We start from the raw sequence: 17,401 nt of genomic DNA on the forward strand, positions 1-17,401 counted from the left end.
TTCATTTTGGGTGAACTATTCGTTTTTTCAATATTGGAAGTGACATTTGACATTGAGTTGAGACATTAATAAACATTAACATAAAGACATTAACAAATACTTGAACGATTTGAATTTGATTTTAAATCCTTTATTTCAAATGTTTTGCAGTTTCTTCCTTTTTCTTGTCTTCTGATCATTTGTCTTTCAATCATTAGGCATATACACAATCTGACTGGAGACCTGCAGCAGGATTCTCATCCACCAGTAGATGATGTTCTTCAGGGAGTCAAAGACAAACACAAAACCAGCATGAAGAACAAGTACGAGAGCTTATTTGAGGGAATCAAACTACACGAGAATCAAACGCTCCTGAACAGGATTTACACACAGCTCTACATCATAGAGGGAGAGAGTGAAGGGGTGAATGAAGAACATGAGGTTTTACACATGGAGAAAACAGCCAGAACTCAACACTTACAAGACACTCCAATCTACTGCAATGACATCTTTAAACCTGAAGCAGGATGTGAGGAGAAGAGAACAGACAAAATAAAGACTGTTCTTACTAAAGGCATCGCTGGAATTGGAAAAACAGTCTCTGTGCAGAAGTTCATTGTGGACTGGGCCGAGGGAAAAGCCAATCAGGATGTAGATTTCATGTTTGTGCTTCCATTTCGAGAGCTGAACTTGATTAAAGATGAGCCGTACAGTCTTCACAAACTTCTGCTGGACTTTCATCCTGAACTTCATGATCTGAACTCAAAGATTTATGATGAGTGTAAAGTTGTGTTCATCTTTGATGGTCTGGATGAAAGCAGAATTAAACTGATGTTTTCAGACAGTGAGAAAGTTCCTGATGTGACTGAGACTTCATCAGTGGGTGTGTTGATGTCAAACCTCATCAAAGGAGATCTGCTTCCCTCTGCTCTCATCTGGATCACCTCCAGACCAGCAGCAGCCAATCAGATCCCCTCCAAATACATCAACCGTGTGACAGAGATTCAGGGATTCAATGACTCTCAGAAGGAGGAATATTTCAGGAAGAGAATCAGTGATGAGGATCAAGCCAGCAGAATCATCTCACACATTAGAAGAGCAAGAAGCCTCCACATCATGTGTCACATTCCAGTCTTCTGTTGGATCTCATCCACTGTGCTTCAAAACATCCTGAAACAAGATGACAGTGCAGAAATCCCTCAAACTCTGACTGAAATGTACATCCACTTCCTGCTCATTCAGATCAATATGAGGAATCAGAAGTATGAAGAGAAACTCCTGCAGTCCAACAGAGAAGTGATTGTGAAACTTGCTGAACTGGCTTTCAAACAGCTGATGAAGGGCAATGTCATGTTCTATGAGGAGGACCTAAGAGAGAGCTGCATTGATGTCACTGACGCCTCAATGTATTCTGGGATCTGCACTGAGATCTTTAAGGAGGATTCTGTGATTCATCAGAGGAAAGTCTACAGCTTCATTCATCTGAGCTTTCAGGAGTTTCTGGCTGCTTTCTTTGTGTTTTACTGCTATATAGAAAAGAACATGGAAGCACTGAAGATGTTTCAATGTAGATATTATATGGGGCCCAGGTCTTGGAGGTTCAAGACTGATAAAATGTCTCTGTGTAAGCTTCTAAAATCAGCAGTTGATAAAGCTGTTGACAGTGAAAATGGACACCTGGATCTTTTCCTACGATTCCTTCTGGGCGGATCACTGGAGTCCAATCAGAGACTCTTACAGGATCTACTGACTCACACAGAGCTCAGCTCAGAGAGCATCAGAGAAATCACACAGTACATTAAAGACAAAATCAAGAAAACTGAAGATCTCTCGACTGACAGGTCCATCAATCTGTTCCTCTGTCTGCTGGAGATGAACGATCAGACTCTTTACAGAGAGATTCAGGAGTTTGTGAAATCAGACAAACACTCAGAGGAGAAACTCTCTCCTGCTCAATGTTCAGCGATCGCCTACATGCTTCAGATGTCAGAGGAGGTGCTGGATGAGCTCCATCCTAATAAATACAACACAACATATGAGGGCAGAAGGAGACTGATACCAGCTGTAATGACGTGCAGAAAAGCTCTGTGAGTGATTCACATCAAAGATCCAGATTAAAAGTATAGTTCACCTAAAAATGAACATTTGCTCATAATTTACTGATACTCAGGCCATCCAAGATGTGTATAACTAACTTTCTTCATCAAAACAGAATAAAAATGTTTTAGGAGAGTATCCCTGCTCTGTAGCTCCATCCAATGCAACTGAAAAGCCATACATTTTTGACAGTCCAAAAAGCACATTTAGGCAGCATCAAAGTAATCCACACGACTTCAGCTGATCTATTAATGGCTTCTGAATGTAATCGATACATTTGTGTGAAAAACAAATAGGTAATTCAACTTTTAAAAAAAATTGCTTCCTGCCAACACTTCATGCCTCATATTGGTGTGTTCACTTGAGTATTCCAAAGTTCCGCTCTGTTTACCACAGAGGAATGTACTTCACATGAGAGTTAGGTCAATTCAAAGTTAATGTATCAATTCACTTCAGAAACATTACTTGATCGACTGGAGACATGTGGATTACATCGATGCTGCCTAAATGTGCCTTTTGAACTGTCAAAAATGGATGGCCATTAAGTTGCATTCTGAGATACAGAGTTGGGATACTCTCCTACAAATTTTAATTTCTGTTCTGATGAAGAACTAAAGTCATATACAGTAAATTATGAGCAAATGTTCATTTTTGGGTGAACTAACTAATCCTTTAATATTTGAGGTGCTAGTGCCACCAAGTTCCCAGATGGGGTGATGATATTATTATTCCGTAGCACAAAATAATGCAATTTCCAATAATAGGATTGGGGGAAAAACGTTTCTGTTACAAATCATGATTCTTGGGACAAACCATTTTTTAAATGATTCCCTGATGAAAAAAAAACTTTTAATTTGTATGCATTTGGCAGACACTTTTATCCAAAGCAACTTACAGAGCACTTATTACATGTCTTGCTCAAGGACACAATGGTGGTGGATGTTGGGATCAATCCAACAACCTTCTGCTTAACAGTTTAGTTCTTTATCCCACTACGCCACCACCACTCCACTCTAATTTAATAAAATAACTCCAAATGCTAATACAATGATAGCCAGGTATATTGTAGATTCATCTGAATTCAGCACATACATTTACTGGCCACTTTATTAAGGACGCTATAATAATATAGTGTTCCTAATAAAGTGCTTCTGTGTTGTAGCTGGTTCATTGTGTTGTGCATTCTTGGATGCTATTCTGCTCACCACATTTGAAACAGAGTGATTATCTGAGTTACCGCACTCTGGCCATTCTCCGTTGAACTCTCTCATCAACAAGGCATTTCCGTCCAAAGAACTGCCGCTCACTTTTTTGTTTTTGGCACCATTCGGAGTAAATTCTAGAGACTGTTGTGTGTGAAAATCCCAGGGGATCAGCAGTTACAGAAATACTCACACCGGCCCATCTGTCACCAACAATCATGCCACGATCCAAATCACTGAAATCACATTGTTTCTCCATTCTCATGATTGATGTGAACATTAACTAAAGCTCCTGACTTGTATCTGCATGATTTTATGCAATGCACTGCTATCACAAGACAGGCTGATTAGAAAATCGCATGGAATAAGTAGGTGTACAGGTGTTCATAATAAAGTGGCCAGTGAGTGTAATTCTCCATTACAAATCCCTGTGATAACCGCAGATGTTTTACATTTACATTTTTACATTTACTTATTTTGCAGACACTTATAGCCAAAGCAACTTACAAAAGAGGAAAACATATGCGAATAAGGAGACAGTGGTACAAAAAGTGCCATAATACAAAGTTTCACTAGCATCAGAATTGTCTAGGTTACGGATGTAACCTCGATTCCCTGATGGAGGGAATGAGACGTTGTGTCGAAGAAGCGACACTATGGGTCTCTCTTGAGCGCCTTTTGCATCTCTGATCTATGAGAAAAGGCCAATGAGAAAATGGTTCGGCTGCAAGAGTGGCTCGGTTCAGCGACGTGACCGGGAGGACACAACGTCTTGTTCCCTCCATCAGGGAACCTAGACGTTCCCCGTCTGTCGCTCACTTCGATGTTGTGTCGAAGAAGCAACACTAGGGGTCCAATTTAAATCCCGCCATGCGCTGAGCTGTGTACGTGTACCGATGACAATGGAGCGGGTAGGTATTTTACATTACAAAGCAACCAGCTGTGTCAGACTGCACGTACCATTCCCCAACGCCCCATAAAATCGTCAGAGCCTTCTGGTTTTTTACCCCTGACAGGGGGGAACAAGGCAACGCTGCCAGGCATGGGAGCAGGCCATGTCAGCCGCGCCTTTTCTCTCTCTATGTTTCTCGCATAGAGCTAAAGCGGCTGGGGCCCTCATACGCATTGGGGAAGGCGATCTTTCCCAGTTTCGTATTATTTCAGGGGGAAAAGACTCTGCGGAGACCACACCTGCCCAAGCTGGGGAGGTAAGAGTGGTGAAATACATAACATGGGCTTTTAGGTCACATGTTGAAAGTGGCGCGGTGGTAGATCCTGCCTCATTGGGAGGGAGGAGTTGCTACAAACACGGCGACCGGGGGTCCGTGAGGACTGCCCAAGGGAGACGCGGGTCAACTCGCAAGGGGACCGTACCGCGGAAAATACACACAGCGGGGAAGTCCACGTAGGAGCCCGTCCTGTGGAGCACCTATTCCAGTAGAGTATGTAATTTAATTGCGTAACTGAGTCGAATGGTCCTGTGATGGATTGGGAAGTGAGAGCCACATGTCCAAACTCCGAGCTAGGGGCACTAAGGGGACGGTTATTTTTGACTTACCCGTCAAAAAAGAAGACTCAAAGCACTTACCTTGCTCCGCACACCCGGCAGGTGTTAGTGACTGAGGAGGAGGTCCCGTGGAGGCGTTCTCTGGACTCCTCAGAACCGGCCGACTGGGGAACAGTCGTGGGGCTGAAGGCGAGAGGTCTGCGTCCAGCGTGCCGGGACTGTTGAGGTGTGGCGGCAAAGTGCCGTGAGAACCGCATTTGCGGGCCAGGTGACCCAGAGACAATGGAAATAGCTCTTTTATTGAGAATGTGGGTACCGCAGCCTAAAGGGGGTGCAGCAAATGAAATAAATTCAACAAAGGATTCTCCTCCCAGCCCTCCACCGGGAGATGGAGTGGTCTTCTTACCAGCTTCGGAGCTAACGTCTTGGTCCCCGGGTCGGGCATCTCTGGACTGCTTGGGAGCCTTTCGGGTCCTCGAAGGGGTCCGCGAGACGGGGGGCATGTGCTTACTGCGGGACGCTTGACAAAGGGGCTGAGAGCTAGGCACGGGTTGAGACAGAGCTTCATGTTTCTTGGCCGCAGGAGGACGCCCTAAGTGAGCAGACGGGGCGTGGCCCATGGCGGCAGGTGTGCGGTGGGGCAGAATGTGTGATATGACCTCCGTCTGCTTCTTCACCGCAGAGAACTGCTGGGCGAAGTCCTCTACGGTGTCCCTGAAAAGACAGAACTGGGAGACAGGTGCGTCGAGGAAGCGTGTCTTGTCCATTTCACGCATCTCGACCAGGTTCAGCCATAGATGTCATTCCTGAACCTAGAGAGTGGCCATCGCCTACCCGAGTGACTGTGCTGTGACTTTCATGGCCCTGAGGGCGAGGTCAGTCGCTGAGCGCAGTTCCTACTGCACGTCAGAATCAGGTATACCCAAGTGCAGATCTTTAAGTGCCTTGTTCTGGTGGACTTGCAGGAGGGCCATGGCATGCAGGTTGGAAGCGGCCTGTCCGGTGGCGCTGTAGGCTTTGGAGGTCAGTGAAGTCATCATCTTACAGGCCTTGGAGGGGAGTACAGGGTGGTCCCGCCAGGTGGCGGTGTTTTCAGAGCAGTGAGAGCGGATGAGCAAGAGGCTTTGTGACGAGTGGCAGCTGTGAGCAGCGCGCAGACCCGAGGAAGCAATCATCCAGCCGCGAAGGCTGTGGGGAGGATGGAGGGTTCCAGTCGAGTCATACGCGTCAGATACCGGACCGCTCTCCAATGCAGCGGTGAGCTCATCCACCTCAGGGGACTCAAGAGGATAGGCAGGATGGCTGTGAGGTGAGCTGCTGTTGCCTCAAGCCTGGATGGAAGTCAACGAGCGTGCCGGGGGGCGGATGGTTCGCTGGGGCGTACCCGGCGGAACCGAGCCCGCTGCCATCCCCAGATCTCCTCTATCGCCAGCCACATCGTCCTCAATCCCGTGGAAAGAAGGAGCGATGCGGGGGACAGCTGAAGTGGCGTTCCTTCTGTTGAAGGAAAGCCGCGACCGCAACGTTGCCATGGTCATGTTCTCGCAATGAGAACATGAACCATCCACAAACGGCGCCTCATTGTGATCGCAGCCCAGACACACAAGACAGCGCCTGTGGCCGTCAGAAGCGGAGAGCACTCTACCGCATCCAGGAACTACACAGGGGCGGAATGGCATCTTTATAAAGACGCGTCCTGAAAAGGAAGTTCAACACCAGCTATGTATATGCTGTTTTAGAGAAAATAAATCTTTTCGAGAAATTAAACTCATTTACTTCACTGTCGAAGTGCCCAGGGGCAAAGCTGCACTGCCATGTAGAGAAGGGAGAAAGCCACTGATATGCACTGTAGATCCAACAGCAATTGCTCAGAGATGGGAGGAACAGTGTGTGACTCTCAGCTCGCTGCATACACAACCAGTCGGCTCCGAAGAAAATTTCTGAATGTAACAGATGCATTTCCCCTCCTTTATACCCGTATGTCCGGGGGCGGGACATGCAAATTCTGTCTGCCAATTTCTCATCGGCCTTTTCTCATAGATCAGAGATGCAAAAGGCACACAAGAGAGACCCCTAGTGTCGCTTCTTCGACACAACGTCGCAGTGAGCGATAGACGGGGAAAGTAGTATTCAAAACAGATTAAAGTGCAACAAGATTTTTTTTAATGTCTGGTGCTCATGGAAAAGATGTGTTTTAGCCATTTTTTGAAGACAGAAATTGAGTCGGCTTCGCAGATGAAGTTGGGAAGGTCTTTCCACCAATGTGGTAAAATGAAGACGAAAGTCCAGGAAAGTGTTTTGGTGCCTCTTTGTGTTGGTACAACAAGGTGATGTTCCTTAGCCGACCACAGGCTTCTAGTGGGCGCATAGCTCTGCAGAAATTATTTTAGGTATGCTGGAGCAGACCCAGTGACTGTTCTGTATGCCAGCATCAGATCATTGAATTTGATACATGCATCAACCGGCAGCCAGTGAAAAGAGACATAAAATGGTGTAACATGCACTCTTTTGGTTCATTAAATACCAGACATGCTGCTGCATTCTAGATCATTTGCAGGGGACTAATTGCACATGCAGGGAGGCCTGCAATGAGAGTGTTACTGTAGTCCAGTCTAGTTATGACAAGTGACTGAACAAGAACTTGTGTGGCATGTTCAGAAAAGGGTCTTATCTTCCTGATATTGTAGAGTGTAAATCTACATGATCTTGTGGATCTTGTGGAATTTGGGCTGTAGTTGCACCCAGCTGCACGATGATGTTGTGTTCAACAGCAGGGTTGGCTGGAAAGACAAGGAGTTCGGTCTTGGCTGGGTTGAGTTGCAGGTGGTGTTTCTGCCAGGCAGGCAGGCAGTGATTCGAGCAGTCACTGTGGTGTCATTGGGTTGGAAAGTCAAGTAGAGCTGCTTGTCATCGGTGCAGCAGTGGTAAGGGGAACCATGTGCCTGAATGATGGGTCCCATTGATGTTGTATATATATAGAAAAGAGAAGTGGCCCAAGCACTGAACCCTGAGGTACCCCAGTAAGTAGTTGATGTGGCTTGGATAACTCACCTCTCCAGGCTACCTTGAAGGAGCTACCTGAAAGCTAGGAATTAAACCAGTCAAACACAGTTCCTGTGATATACAGCAAAGAGAGGGTGGAGTGTAGGATCTGATGTTTGACTGTCTCAAAGGCTGCAGAAAGGTCCAGCAGAATCAGGACAGATGATCTGGATTCAGCTTTTGCCTGTCTCAGCGACTCAGTGACAGACAGCAGGGTAGACTCTGTGGAGTGTCCACTTTTGAAGCCTGATTGATTGTCATCCAGCAGCTTGTTCTGTGAGAGATAGGCAGAGATCTGATTATAAACTGTAGTGAAGTGTTTTTGCCATAAATGGGATGAGAGAGACTGGTCTGTAATGTTCTACTTGTGTGGGGTTAAGTGCATGTTTTTCATCAGTGGGGTTATTCGAGTGTGCTTAAATGTAGTGGGAAAAGTGCCTTTTAAGTAGAGATTTGTTAATTATGTGTGTGAGTGCAGGTAGGATGGACGGAGAGATGTCCTGTAGAAGGTGAGAGGGAATGGGGTCAAGGGAACCGGTGGTGGGACTGTTGGAGAGTAGTTTGAGACCTCTTTGTTAGTCAGAAGAGAGAACAAGCTGATAACCGCAGATGTTTTAGTGATTAATTGATTTTAAAAACATATTTAACACCCCCAGCATTCTGAACTGCATTGACAAATAAAACAAGAGAAAACATTGTGCCATGCATAGGGATGCCACGGTGTGAGAATTTGATAGTTAGAAAACCGTCTGATGAAAAACTTGGTTAACCGGTTTTACAATTATTTTCACATTTTCTTATTATGCAACATTACTGAAGCTAAAAAGTCATCATATCACAATTGAACATGATAGTGGATGTATTTCTTAGAGATAAATGGATGACAAGTCCTACAATATGGGGTAATTTTCGTTAAGCAGGGTTAGGGTTAAGCCTACACAATAAAGCAAAACACATTGATTTCAAACTTTGAACTTTATATTTTATTTATTTTAACTAAAAGTGCAATTAAAATGTGCATTGTTCAACTATTTGAAAGATGGTTTTACAACAGGTGACAACATCTCTCTAGCAAAGAACCTACTTCATCTGTGCATTCTCTATTTGGTTTTGGTATTTGGTTATTTGACCGGTGTGTGAATAAATTTGTTTTGTTCCCTCATTCACGTTTTATATATATATATAATCACCATTTACCTTGGTAAGTATCCGTCTAAACATGCATTCGGAAAATTACTTACACAAATGAAGACATAAAAACAATTATAAATGTAAAAATAATAATTATAATGATGATAATAATCACTGAAATAGAAATCATGGTTCGAGGTGAACGTGTTTTTGTATTATTTTAGATATTTTGTATTATTTTACAGGCTGCAGAGTTGCATTCACAATGAACTGCTCTGTGGAAATAAAGCGAATGTACTCAAAACACCTCCTGAGCTGAGATGTCTGAGACGATTCTGTTCTTGCAAAAACATTTTTTAAATAAATAAAAAATACAATTTGGAAGACAGAAAGAAAGAGAGAGAAGCTTTTACATATGCGTGTTCCACGAGACTGCATGCCTCCGTATCAACGTATCATACACATAGACGCTTTTCTGTCATCTGTTCTTAATAATATAATAAAGTGTGTTTCTTCAAGCATGTGTCTGTGTGTCTAAGGGCAAAGTATTTGTAATGTTAATTTGATAAAAATACTATTCTAATAATAAGAAGAAATTAATAAGAGTTATAGGAAAACAAACCAAATATCGTCTTGACATCATCAAAGGTATCTGCTATTGACGATCACTTTGACCAGCGTCAATCTCCGAGATCATCATCTGTCGGCACAATCCTAATGTGCATTATTCTCTATAAATTAACAAAATGTTCAGACAGTCTCTTGCTGGTTTTTCCGACACATTCAGGATCATTACAGCTTTAGCCAGTGTCCTTGTGGCTCGCTTTCATGCATACACTTGTAAAATTAATATTTTAAAGGCTCATTATTACGGTTTAGTATTTCTCTGTAATGTGGAACAGTGTTAGCAATGTTAATTATAACAAATCTGAATTTGTGTACTGCTGAAGAATGGAAGTCATACACATCTGGGATGGCATAAGGGTGAGTAAATTTGAGTGAACTATCTCTTTAAAGTGATAGCTCAGCCATAATTGAATATTCTGTCATCATTTCCATACCCTCATTTTGTCCAAAATGAAAATGAAAGTAAATAGTGACTCAGGCAAACATTCTGTCTAATATCTCCTTATTGTGTTGTATTGAAGAAACAATGTCATACGGGTTTGGAACAACATGATAGTGAATGATGACAGAATTGACATTAATAATAATCATAATTCTGTAGTACATGTTAAATATGTATTATGTAGTGGAATATAGGGGAGTAAATGTCTATTTTGTAATTTGTGAAAGTAACGAGTTACTACTTGAGAACTCTTAATTGGATACTTTCTTACTCTTACTCAAGTAATTATTTATGTTAGTACTTTTACTTCAACTTGAGTAATTATTTTTTTGAAGTAATTGTACTTTTACTTGAGTACAGATTTTGGCTACTCTACCCACCTCTGTGCTTTGTGGGTGTGACATTTTGCCATGTCATTCATATCTATAAAACCAATGTGTTTATGATTAAATTACTACTACAGCACAAAATTGTTTACAAGAGCACAGAGTTCTTCAGAGATCTAGCCTCTTAATGTTGCTCTCAATGCACACCAGATTGATACATTTAACTTAAAAATGTACAACATTTTCATACGGGGGACTGTGCGCACGGACCCCCCTAGAGGGTCCAAGGTCCACCCACCATAGTCTAACAAACTCCTGTAGGAAACACTAATGTCCCTCATATCCTAGTGATTTATAGTGTGTGTTTCTGTCTATTCTCAGTTGTGAAGGAGAGACTGGGAGCATGCAAATGTCATTTTTCATATTTTGTTCAATTATTTGGTCTAAACCCATGTTTCACTGGTGCATCTGATTTATTCGCTTTTATTTAACTGATGAAATGTGCTCAATATCCAGTCTTTTACTACATTCTTTATTATATCCTATATTTTCCATTATTTCATTTTCTATTAAAGGCTTGCTGACTGTGGAGTCACTTATATGAGTTGTGAAATTGTGGCTTCAACTCTACAATCACCAAAATCCCTCCTGAGAGAGCTGGATCTGAGTAACAATGACCTGCAGGATTCAGGAGCGAAGCTGCTCTCTGATGCACTGAGGAGTCCTCACTGTACACTGGAGATACTGAGGTCAGTGGTTTTAAGTACATAAATTAATCAGCTGTTGAAACAATGTGCACTGTGTGTAAAAAATGTAATGCATGTGTGAGCACAGGTGGTAGATTTTGTGTTATAACTCAGAACAGGATTTCACCAATTCAGAACACAGTTGTTTTTTCTAATTAACATTTTAAATTGATTCATAGATACACAAAAACAACAACAATAACGTTTGGTTACGTATGTAACCTCTGTTCCCCGAGGGAGGGAACGACACGTTGTGTCGGAGAAGCGACACTAGGGGTCTCTCTTGAGCGCCGATATCCACCTCTGATCTATGAAAAAAGGCCAATGAGAGTCGGCAGCCAGTATTTGCATGTCCCGCCCCCGGACATACGGGTATTTAAGTGGCGCAAATACGGGAGTTCATTCAAGATTTTTCTGAGGAGCCGGAAATGGTCCGGCCACAACAGTGGCTCGGTTCAGCGAAATGGCGGAGGAAAGACACAACGTGTCGTTCCCTCCCTCGGGGAATGGAGGTTACATACGTAAACAAACGTTCCCCTTCTGTCGCTCTCTCCACGTTGTGTCAGAGAAGCGACACTAGGGGACCCATTCCAATCTTGCCATGTGCTGAACCGTGTACGTGAACCGCCGATACAGAGGCGGGCAGGGATTTCATCCAGTGCCGCGCATCGTCTGTACCTGGCTGCACGTACCCTTCCCCAATGCCCCATAAGAACATCGGAATCCTTCTAGTTACCCTGGGAGGGGAAAAAGGCGATGTTTGCCAACATGGGAACGGGCCAGCCTGGCTGGGCCTCTTTTCTCTCTATGTTTCTCGCATAGAGCAATCACGGCCGGGGCCCTTACACGCATATAGGGAAGGGTGTCTTACCCAGACCCTGCGGAGACCACACCTGCCCTTTTTCTTGGGGAGGAAAAGTGGTAGACACGTCACACGGCCGTCTTAGGGCTCGTGTGGAAAGTATGGTGCGGTGGTAGATCCAGCCTTGAGAGGGGGGAGTTGCTACAGCATGGCGACCGGGGCAGCTGTAACTGCCTAAGGGAGACACGGGGGTCCGCTCGTAAGGGGACAGAACCGTGGAATTACACACAGGCCTTCTTTTACCTGTGAAGCACCTATACCAGTACAGGGTAGCCATCAGGGTACCCGCAGTGGCTTGGGTCGACAAGTTCCTCTGCTGAACCGCGGACCCGGAGGGCTAGGGAGGAATCGACCAGGGGCCCGACTCAGAGTGGGGCGCCCTGGGAAGAAGGCGCACTACTTTACCTTGACGTCAGGAAAAGGGCGCTGGGCGCAAGCGATCCACCCGGCTGGTCGGTCTACGTGTTACCGAGTTCTACGGGCTCGGACCTGAGAAAACACGAGACGGAACCAACTCAACGCGGAGGTTGTAAAACCTTGCGAAGGTGTTGGGTGTTGCCCAACCCGCGGCTCTACAGATGTCTGCTAGGAAGGTGCCCTTGGCCAGTGCCCACGAGGACGCAACACCTCTTGTTGAGTGAGCTCAGACCCGCAAGGGTAGGGGCACGGCCTGGGTGTGATAAGCCAGTGTGATGGCGTCGAAAACCCAGTGGGCGAGCCTCTGTTTGGAGACGGCATTCCCTTTCTGCCGTCCCCCAAAGCAGACAAAGAGCTGCTCAGAGCGTCTGGTGCTCTGTGTGCGGTCCAGGTAAATGCGCAGGGCGCGCACTGGACATAGCAACGAAAGGGCTGGGTCTGCCTCCTCCCGGGGCAGCGCTTGCAGGTTCACTACCTGATCTCGGAATGGTGTGGTAGGAACCTTGGGCACATAGCCCGGTCGCGGTCTTAGGATCACAGACGTATCCGCCGGACCGAACTCCAGGCAAGTGTCACTGACAGAGAACGCTTGCAGGTCCCCGACCCTCTTGATAGAGGCGAGCGCGATCAGCAGGGCTGTCTTAAGAGAGAGGGCCCTGAGTCCAATTGATTCAAGCGGCTCGAAGGGAGGTCTCTGGAGTCCTGCCAAGACTACCGAGAGATCCCAGGAGGGAACTAGGCCTGGCCGGGAGGGATTCAACCTCCGGGTGCCTCTCAGGAACCTGAGGCTCAGGTCGTGCTTACCCAAAGACTTGCCGTCTACAGGATCGTGGTGGGCGGCAATGGCGGCAACATACACCTTGAGGGTGGATGGGGACAGCCTCCTGTCCAGCCTCTCCTGTAGGAACAGGAGCACTGACTTGATAGCGCATCTTTGCGTGGTCTTCAGTTCGGAAGAACACCAATCTGCGAACAAAGCGCCACTTTAGGGCGTAAAGGTGCCTGGTAGAAGGGGCTCTGGCTTGGTTGATTGTATTCACAACGGTCGCCGGTAAGCCGGCTAGCTCTTCCGCGTCCCGTCCAGGGACCAGGCGTGGAGGTTCCAGAGGTCTGGGCGCGGGTGCCAGAGCGTGCCCCGTCCCTGAGAGAGGAGGTCCTTTCTCAGGGGAATTCGCCAGGGAGGAGCTGTCGCGAGAAGCCTGAGTTCCGAGAACCAAGTCCGAGTGGGCCAGTAGGGGGCCACTAGCGTGACTTGCTCCTCGTCCTCCCTGACCTTGCACAGCACCGGTGCAAGAAGGCTCACTGGGGAAATGCGTGCTTGCGCGGCCCGAGGGCCAGCTGTGTGCCAGCGCGTCTGTCCCGAGGGGAGCCTCTGTTAGGGCGTACCAGAGCGGGCAGTGGGAGGTTTCCTGGGAGGCAAACAGGTCTACCTGGGCCTTGCCAAACCGTTCCCAAATCAGCTGGACCGACTGGGGGTGAAGCCTCCACTCCCCGCCGGGCAGGCGTTGTCGTGATAGCGCGTCCGCTGTGACGTTGAGCTTGCCGGGGATGTGAGTGGCGCGCAGCGACTTGAGTCGCTGCTGGCTCCATAGGAGTAGACGGCGGGCGAGTTGTGACATGTGGTGGGAGCGTACGCCGCCTTGGTGATTTATGTACGCCACCACCGTGGTGCTATCCGATCTCACGAGGATGTGTTTGTCCCGAACTAACGGGAGGAACTTCCTGAGAGCGAGAAGGACGGTCAGCAACTCCAGGCAATTGATGTGCCAATGCAGCGGGGCCCCTTTCCAACGGCCCGCCGCTGCGTGCCCGCTGCACACGGCACCCCACCCGGACCGGGAGGCATCGGTTGTGACCAGAACGTGTCGGGACACCTGCTGCAGGGGCACTCCTGCCCGTAAGAAGAAGAGGTCTGTCCAGGGTCGGAGTGTTTTGAGGCAGGCGGGGGTGATCCTTACCCGATGCGTGCCGTGGTGCCATGCTTGTCTCGGGACTCGAGTCTGGAGCCAGTGCTGGAGTGGTCTCATATGCATCAACCCCAGCGGCGCGACCGCTGCGGAGGACGCCATATGCCCCAGGAGCCTCTGGAAAAGTTTTAGAGGGACCACTGTGCCTGGCTTGAAGAAAGCGAGGCAGTCCAGCACCGACTGAGCACGCTCGCTCGTGAGACGTGCTGTCATTGAGACTGAGTCTAACTCCAACCCGAGAAAGAGATGCTCTGAACCAGAGTGAGCTTGCTCTTTTCCCAGTTGACCTGAAGCCCCAAGCGGCTGAGGTGCCGGAGCACCTGGTCTCTGTGTGTGCATAGTAAATCTCGAGAGTGTGCTAGGATGAGCCAGTCGTCGAGGTAGTTGAGAATGCGGATGCCGGCTACTCAGTAGCGGGGCAAGGGCCGCCTCTGCGACCTTCGTGAAGACGCGAGGGGACAGAGACAGGCCGAAGGGGAGGACTTTGTACTGAAACGCCTGGCCGTCGAACGCGAACCGTAAGAAGGGTTGGTGTCGTGGCAGAATTGAGACGTGGAAGTACGCGTCCTTCAGGTCTACCGCTGCGAACCAATCTAGATGCTGAACACCAGCCAGAATATTTCTCTGCGTGAGCATTTTGAACGGGAGTTTTAACAAGGCCCGATTGAAAACTCGCAAGTCCAGGATTGGTCTTAAGCCGCCGCCTTTCTTGGGTACAATGAAGTAAGGGCTGTAGAAACCCTTCCTCATTTCGGTTGGAGGGACGGGCTCTACCGCGCCCTTGGCTAAGAGGGTCGCGATTTCCGTGCTCAGGGAACTGGCATGCTCGCCGTGTACTGCGGAAAAGCGGACGCCCCTGAAGGGGGGCGGGAGCCGGGCAAACTGAATTGCGTAACCGAGTCGAATGGTCCGGTGCAGCCAGCGTGACGCTTTGGGAAGCGAAAGCCAGGCTTCCCAGCTCTGCGCTAGGGGCACCAAAGGGACGAGTATTTTGGACGTTCGCAGCGGGGCATAACAGGTAGTGCAGCGTCGGGCGGCTTCGTTGCGGCCTGAGGCTGAGGTGCTGAGAATAAACTCAAAGCACTTACCTTGCTCCGCGCACCCGGCAGGGGGCAGGTTCGTGACTGAGGAGGAGGTCTGACGCTGGCGTCTTCTGGACTCGTCTGAACCGGCCGGCCGGGGGACAGTCGTGGGCAGGTGGAAGGCGAGATCACCGCGTCTAGTGTACCGGGACTGTCGTAATCTGAAAGCAGATTGCCGTGAGAACGGCATTTGCGGGCCAGGTGACCCAGAGGCAAAGGAAATAGCTCTTTTATTGAGAATGTGTGTACCACAGCCCCCGTCAGGGGGGTGTGGCAAATGAAAAAACAAAGGATTCTCCTCCCGGCCCTCCACCGGGGGACGGAGCGGTCTTACCACCTCCGGAGCTAACGTCTTCGGCTCTGGGTCGACTGTCTCAGGAACGCTTGGGAGCCTTCCGGGTCCTAGAGGGGGTTCGTGAGACAGGGGGCGTGCGCCCGCTTTTCCGCAGTACACGGCGAGCATGCCAGTTCCCTGTGCATGGAAATCGCGACCCTCTTAGCCAAGGGCGCGGTAGAGCCCGTCCCTCCAACCGAAATGAGGAAGGGTTTCTACAGCCCTTACTTCATTGTACCCAAGAAAGGCGGCGGCTTAAGACCAATCCTGGACTTGCGAGTTTTCAATCGGGCCTTGTTAAAACTCCCGTTCAAAATGCTCACGCAGAGAAATATTCTGGCTGGTGTTCAGCATCTAGATTGGTTCACAGCGGTAGACCTGAAGGACGCGTACTTCCACGTCTCAATTCTGCCACGACACCGACCCTTCTTACGGTTCGCGTTCGACGGCCAGGCGTTTCAGTACAAAGTCCTCCCCTTCGGCCTGTCTCTGTCCCCGCACTGTAGCGAGGATGTTGTCCTACAGGGCTTGGATGGGAGTACGGGGCGGCCACGCCAGGAGGTAGGGCTACCGGGGCATAGATGGTACGCAACCGCCCTATCGACCTGGGGAATCGCCCCGCATCCGTGGCGCTCTCCGGCGTCGAGGATGGTGAGAGTGAAGCGGGTGGCACCTAGACGAGCGGAGAGCGGGGCTCTCCACGTAGACGTCAGCTCTAGGACATGCACCTCCGGGAAAAACGGGACCGGGGGGGTGCGAGGCAACACATATTCATCGAATCAACATTTAACATTTAACCCACAATAATACCCCTCCCCAATCACCACTCCTAACGAACACCCCAGTAGTCACATATAATAATACACATCCTGGAGAGTCCCCCCAAAATGCTAAATAATTGTCCCATTTCCTATCAGACAAGTCCCAAAACCCCAGTCTTCTACTTGCCAACTCCTCGAAAGTTGCTACCGTCCCTATCTCCACTCAACCTGCCAATCATGATACTGGTCAGAACACAGATTTTATGTGTGTATCCCCCAAATTTTTGATCACCCCATCACCCAAAATATGGAGTCTGGGTCAAAGTAAACTTTGAGTGCCCAAACTGTCACACATAAAATTTCTTGAATCTTAACAAACCCCCAAAAAACATGGGTTGCGTCTCCATCTTGTAATTGACATCACCAGCAGGTGGGTGTGTCTTTAAGACCAAGCCTACACAATCTAGAGGGGGTCCAATAAAATCTATGTACAATCTTGAATTGCATGAGGCACAGCCTTCCATCTCTAGATGCAGACTTGACATTTTTAAGAATCCTAGCCCACACGCCATCCTCCAATACCAAGTTTAAATCTTTCTCCCATAATCTCTTGAGAGAAGTTGAAGCTCCGTCCCCCAGCCCCTGAATTCGTAGGGAGTAATACACTGATGCCTCATGACCTTTTCCAAAAGCAGTAATCACCTCTCCCTGAGTATCTGCCACTCACAAAAACAATACAGAGCAGGTGGTGCAGTTATACCTATAGAACTGAGATCTGGGAATCCCAAAATGTTTAACCAAATTTTCAAAAGATCTCATTACTCCACTCTTATATAGGTCATAAGTGCAGTAACCCCCCTCACAATCCACTCTGACCAG

General features: G+C 47.7%; 1 protein-coding gene across 5 annotated transcripts in view; it reads left to right on the top strand.

Annotated features, from left to right (window-relative positions):
- LOC127636141 (NACHT, LRR and PYD domains-containing protein 3-like) overlaps positions 1-17,401 on the top strand; it is a 39,588-nt gene that overhangs the window by 13,721 nt on the left and 8,466 nt on the right. For all 5 annotated transcript variants that reach the window (XM_052116559.1, XM_052116557.1, XM_052116558.1 and 2 more), the window contains exons 3-4: positions 198-2,066; positions 10,929-11,102. In XM_052116559.1, the coding sequence (XP_051972519.1) occupies positions 198-2,066; positions 10,929-11,102 (2,043 nt within the window). The remainder of the gene's footprint in view (positions 1-197; positions 2,067-10,928; positions 11,103-17,401) is intronic.

Source organism: Xyrauchen texanus, chromosome 43 (genome assembly GCF_025860055.1).
Source record: "Xyrauchen texanus isolate HMW12.3.18 chromosome 43, RBS_HiC_50CHRs, whole genome shotgun sequence".
In the NCBI taxonomy this organism is placed as follows: domain Eukaryota; kingdom Metazoa; phylum Chordata; class Actinopteri; order Cypriniformes; family Catostomidae; genus Xyrauchen; species Xyrauchen texanus.